Source organism: Ornithodoros turicata, chromosome 5 (assembly GCF_037126465.1).
Source record: "Ornithodoros turicata isolate Travis chromosome 5, ASM3712646v1, whole genome shotgun sequence".
Lineage (NCBI taxonomy): Eukaryota > Metazoa > Arthropoda > Arachnida > Ixodida > Argasidae > Ornithodoros > Ornithodoros turicata.
The window spans coordinates 34,030,656-34,037,208 of NC_088205.1; the positions used below are offsets into that span (position 1 = coordinate 34,030,656).

The 6,553-nt window shown below is 47.2% G+C and overlaps 1 protein-coding gene across 1 annotated transcript; it reads left to right on the top strand.

The window, feature by feature from the left end:
- Positions 1–472: 472 nt before the first annotated feature.
- Positions 473–2,201, top strand: LOC135395694 (zinc finger protein 345-like; the record flags this gene model as incomplete). Its single annotated transcript, XM_064626791.1, is given in 2 exon segments — positions 473–919; positions 921–2,201. Coding segments are annotated over 2 exon segments (1,728 nt in total), but the record flags the coding sequence as incomplete, so codon positions are not given.
- Positions 2,202–6,553: the final 4,352 nt, after the last annotated feature.

Here is a 6,553-nt window from a genome sequence, read left to right on the forward strand (position 1 = left end):
CGAGAATCAGAGATGCTCCTCATCTGGTATGCCGTCGTAATGTCCGATTTGTGAAATTTCAGACGCAAGAGAGAGCACTGATACGCTCCATATTAAGGACAAGACTAGAGGCACTTGTGATCAAGAATACTCTGGTTGCGCTTCTTCAAGTGCACAGTTCAAGATCAGCACAACAACAGTCGAATTGCAGCCCGACGGCGCTGTAGTAGTCACCATGAATGACCAACCCGCTGAGCGACATCGAGACCAGAGCAAGCCACGTGCACTTGCATGCATGTCGAAAGCCAGCCTCGAATGCCACATGTTTGCACACTGTCACAATGAGTCTGAAAAGTGTTCCACTACTCCTCCAACGGATATACAGATGGGAGAGAAGGGTTCTGGGTGCAACATCTATCCCTCTGAATTCTCGTGGTCTCGAAGTGACGAGAACCACATGACGAAGCATACTGACAAGAGGTCATAAAAGTGAGATGTCTGCCCTGCGGAGTTCAGTCAGGGCGGGCACCTACGGCGGCACAAGCGAGCACACACGGGAGAGAAGCCATACAAGTGCGATGTCTGCCCTGCGGAGTTCAGTCAGGGCGGGAACCTACGGCAGCACAAGCGAGCACACACGGGAGAGAAGCCATACAAGTGCGATGTCTGCCCTGCGGAGTTCAGTCAGGGCGGGAACCTACGGCAGCACAAGCGAGCACACACTGGAGAGAAGCCATACAAGTGCGATGTCTGCCCTGCGGAGTTCAGTCAGGGCGGGAACCTACGGGAGCACAAGCGAGCACACACGGGAGAGAAGCCATACAAGTGCGATGTCTGCCCTGCGGAGTTCAGTCAGGGCGGGAACCTACGGCAGCACAAGCGAGCACACACGGGAGAGAAGCCATACAAGTGCGATGTCTGCCCTGCGGAGTTCAGTCAGGGCAGGGCACCTACGGCAGCACAAGCGAGCGCACACGGGCGAGAAGCCATACAAGTGCGATGTCTGCCCTGCGGAGTTCAGTCAGGGCGGGAACCTACGGCAGCACAAGCGAGCACACACGGGAGAGAAGCCATACAAGTGCGATGTCTGCCCTGCAGAGTTCAGTCACGGCGGGAACCTACGGCAGCACAAGCGAGCACACACGGGAGAGAAGCCATACAAGTGCGATGTCTGCCCTGCGGAGTTCAGTCAGGGCTGGCACCTACGAGGGCACAAGCGAGCACACACGGGAGAGAAGCCATACAAGTGCGATGTCTGCCCTGCGGAGTTCAGTCAGGGCGGGCACCTACGGCAGCACAAGCGAGCACACACAGGAGAGAAGCCATACAAGTGCGATGTCTGCCTTCCGGAGTTCAGTCAGGGCGGGAACCTACGGGAGCACAAGCGAGCACACACGGGAGAGAAGCCATACAAGTGCGATGTCTGCCCTGCGGAGTTCAGTCAGGGCGGGAACCTACGGCAGCACAAGCGAGCACACACGGGAGATAAGCCATACAAGTGCGATGTCGGCCCTGCGGAGTTCAGTCAGGGCGGGAACCTACGGCAGCACAAGCGAGCACACACGGGAGAGAAGCCATACAAGTGCGATGTCGGCCCTGCGGAGTTCAGTCAGGGCGGGAACCTACGGCAGCACAAGCGAGCACACACGGGAGAGAAGCCATACAAGTGCGATGTCTGCCCTGCGGAGTTCAGTCAGGGCGGGAACCTACGGCAGCACAAGCGAGCACACACAGGAGAGAAGCCATACAAGTGCGATGTCTGCCTTCCGGAGTTCAGTCAGGGCGGGAACCTACGGGAGCACAAGCGAGCACACACGGGAGAGAAGCCATACAAGTGCGATGTCTGCCCTGCGGAGTTCAGTCAGGGCGGGAACCTACGGCAGCACAAGCGAGCACACACGGGAGAGAAGCCATACAAGTGCGATGTCTGCCCTGCGGAGTTCAGTCACGGCGGGAACCTACGGCAGCACAAACGAGCAAGAAACAAAGATGTACAAATGAAAAAAGACGCGATAGCGAACAACACAGTTCCAAGCAGTACTGCTGAAAGCGCGGGCATGTACGGCTGGATCAAGATTGTAAATCTTCAGAAGAACGCTGATAAGACAGCACACCCGCTAGCACCCTCTCCACAGACGAAAAGAAAAGCCGGGAGTACTGCTGTCGAAAAACACGCGGCATTAGGCTGCAATATGGATAGATTTGATCCACTAAGGCGTTAGCTGTATTAAGTATGGAAACTAAAAGACAGGAACGATATTTTCCTTTTTTTCGTTGTCTGACATTGTGCTTATTTTGATGGAATTTGATAGATACAATTTGAGAGATGACAGCAAATGAAAGTCGCCAGAAAATCGCAAATCAAACACAAACTCAAACAACAGAAAGTCGTGATTTGTTAACTACTTTTTGTTGTTGTTGTTGTTGTTGTTGTAGTTTCGAGGTGAACGACAAATCTACAGTACCTAAAAAATGCAAATGACATTGACAAGGCAACGAGCATTATTGTGATCAAAAGAGAGGAGAGAAATGTGTTATAATACAAACGGGCCAAGTGACCGCCTTTTACAATAGCGTTTTCCTCGCTAGAGAGGCTCCTGCGTTCGCGAGGAAGCGTGACATCCTATAGATGTATCATAAATTGTCTTCAGGTATTAATAAGCCCCCACCCTACCCCCCACCCTACCCCCCCCCCCCCCCCCAAAAAAAAAAGAGAAACGAGAGAGCGAGAAAGAAGAAACGAAAACGAAGCCTCTTGGATATCTTTCCTAGCCGGTCGCATCAGTGTTCGATGGCTAACTAAAATGGTATACTTAATTAGCTTCACTAATTTTCAAAGATAAGAGGTTGACCCAATGACAGCATCGAAGCCCTTGAAGTCATTGTACATTCTATATTGGTGTCTATAATTATGAAACTATCCTCGATAAACTTGGTTTGACAACCTTAGCACTTCGTAGAACCTCAGATATCACATTTTCCTGCGCAAAGTAGTACATGTCGTCGTAAGCTGTCGTTGGTCCATTTTCTGCCGTTAATTTTAGTTCTTTCTTGTATTTGCATCCTACCTTCATCATCTTCACATAACGTCCCATGTGCAGTGGTGTAGGGTACGCACCTCCGCGGTGAAACACCCCATCTCATTGTCATCATTTATTGTTGTTGTTGTTGTGCCGTTCACTCCGACCACACCTTTATTTTATGTTTTGTTTGATTGCTCACAGTTTAGCAGACACCAACAGACTTCGTAACAGCCATAATGTACACACGTTTGCTCTCTATAACAACCTCAACGATGTTAGTTCTCCTAACAGCTGTCAAGTTTTTATATCCTATACCCTTACCACGTGATGTTACACACACATCTTTGCTCCCCGTATTGTTATTTCTTGTTTGTCTTCTCTTGTAGTCTCTTCTGCGCTGAGCCATTTCCCAAACCTGTGGTTGCGCGTGGCCTTGAACGTAGGCTTCGCCGCAACGTGATCGTGCGGCGATGAAAGGCTCCTTTACAGGTTCAAAATTTGGAACCCGAATGGAACCTTGAAGATGCCACTATTCATGCCCAAAAAATTGCTCAAAAGTTTTGTCCTGGCAGAGGCAAGATGCCATTAGAGAACGAATGCAAAGCGCTGCCAGCAGAATACGTAGCACGCGCTTTTCGTTCCATAATACACAGGCTCTATGGGAGCTGTTTTAGGTGAAGCCTGCTTTACGTTTTGTCCCTAATTCTTGGGCATGTGATGTAACATCAACGACATTCGACTTCGCCCCATTAATAACAACAGACTGTTTTCGATCTGTTAGATAATTCCGCAGCCAGTCTAAGACAACCGGGTCTAAATTCAGAAGGCTTAATTTGTGCATTAAAAGGTTGTGATTAACTGTGTCAAAAGTTTCCCTAAAATCTAAGAAAACACAATCCGTTCGCATTTGGTTATCGAAATTAAGAACAATGTCGTGATAAAACGATACCAACGGTGTGCTGCACGAACAACCTCTTACGAAAGCCATGCTGGGCTGGAGAAAAGAAAGTGTTGATAGAGAGATGAGTTATAATGTTAGAATATATAATGTGCTCTAAAATAGACTACAAAAGAGAAACTGGCCTGTAATTTTCAGCGGATGTTTTGTCCCGTTTTGAATATTGGGACAACATTTGCGCACTTCCACTCCAACGGTACCTTGCCCGTCTCAAGTGAACGACTAAACAGTATAAAAAGGTACTCCGTCACTATGGCGGAGCAAGCTTTCAAGACAACGGTGGAAATACCGTCAGGACCCTGGCTTTTTTTCTTTTTTGTCATTCAGGCTGCGTAGCTGATAACATATCCCGTCTTTTGATAGTCTGAGAGGCTGCATGGGGGTTTCTAATTACATGTTCAATGCAGGACAGTTTATGTTGTCGTTAGTAGAAAACACAGACTTAAAGTAATCATTAATAACACACGCAATGTCGGGGTCATTTGATATGAGCCTGTCATTGGACGTAATCACAGAAGTGCCACTCTGGACTTTGCTGATTGATTTTATATACTTCCAGAGCTCTTTGCTGCCCTGGCTCAGCCTGTGCTTCAACTTCAAAAAATATTTTCTCTTCTCTTCTAGTACAACATTGCGAACGCGCTTAGCTAACGTCTTAATTCTCTGGTAAGCAGGTGGTGTTCCATTCTTAATATACACTGAAAAAGCTCTCGCTTTCTGTCTTATTAACCTCTTTACGTTCCTTGAAAAATAAGGTTTGTAACATTTTGACTTTGACTTAGTAAATATTGATGGGATATAAGTGCAAGTTAAGGTTAATAACATATTCTTGAATTGGTTCCACAAGACATCAACACTGACAAGATCACTGGATGCCTCAAATGCACGAATGTTAACCGTAAACTGACGATTGATAGCATTAAAATCACCTCGCGGTTGTCTTATGATACAAAAACACCCGTCTCTCACATCGCTTATTTTAACTTTGTAAGGAACCTTGACATTAGCAAGAACGCACTCATAATCAGAAATACCAGGCACGGTCTTCACATCAGATATAATTTCTTGATTGCATAACAATAAATCTAAAATGCTCGAGCCACGAGTGTGCAGTATCCCGCCGTGTTTCCAGCTCCACCATAGCAATAAACACCAGCAACCGGAAGTTATAAGTATTTTCACGTAATCGGTTCCAACAAATGTCAGGACATGTTCTCATACTGATAATCATAACCAACGACACGTGCGTGGGAATCTACTCATCCGAGTGCTGCCTCTTCCAGCATAAACGGTATTTTGGTTAACCATATTGCTGGAAAGGATGTTTCTGAGAAACGACGTATACACTATTTACACAGAGAGAAAGAAAGAAGCTTTATTACAATTAACACAAACAACACCTGTACCGTTCGTCAGGTCAAAGAGTAGCCATACAACTGGACACAAGTAGAGGAGTAGGGAAAGATGGAAATATCTAAGTGAAATAGAAGAACAAAACACTAACGAAGACACTGTTCTAGCTAGCCGAGGAGGCTGAAAATATAATAAGTAAAGGGGGGAATCAGATCAGCAACTACAACACATGTGTCACAGAGATAGAACAGGGGAAGATTTACAGCGCACACAGCCGAAAAACGCAAGGCGACCCTCCAGATCCTTCCTCTCCAGGCAGCAAAATGCACTGAAAGTCGAGTGCAATGGGGGGTGGACGGTATGTGTCTTCTCAACGCGCTTAAGTGTCACGGGTTTGTTCAAGACCTTCCACCTACCTGTCCACACCCATTGCACTCGACTTTCAGTACATTGTGTTGCCTGGGTCCGGAGTTTCGGGGAAGGCACAAGATCGCCCTGCGGTCGCCGGCCGGCAGCGCTGTCGGACCCCCCTCCCTCAACATCCGCATTTCCTGGACTACTGAAGGACAACTTATTTGATGGATAATTGGAAACTGAACAACTGTAATGGTCCGGCGTATATATTTAACCTATGTGGCTGAAGGGAGCAAAGTTTAGAGATCAGGTAGGGTTCGCGATCTTTTTTTTTTCATTTAATGTCATTTTCACATCCGTGTTCAAGGAGTACAATTGATAGATGAGTGTTAAATTCCGGTCCCTATGCATTAAAATGTATTGATACAGGGGCGGGGCTACATCGGAGTTGTGGCCACAAATTCTTTCTCGCATAGAGTTTCATGTTTCACCAATATACTGAATGTTGCGTTTTTCGCACATAATCAAATACCGTGAATTAAACCAATTGCAGTGCAAAGAGTGTCGGGTTTTGAATGTAGAGGAATCGGCGTTACTAGGGATTGGGTTTATGCAATGGCATGTTTGACAGCGTGTCTTATTGCAAGGAGAGAAACCGTGTTGCTGCCGATTCAGCGCGAGGAGCTGCGGAATGCTGCGAATACTGCGAGACCTGCGCAAAGTTAGAATAGGTGTTATGCAAAATTAACTTGGCATCAGGCAACAACTAGCCCTGAGGCTTCGTCGGCAATCTTAGTTTTCTCGAACCTCCGGTAAACGTGCGTTGTGTTTGTCTGGTCTACGATAACGACCCTGCCGCGTTTTCCATTTTTTGGTCATGGCATGT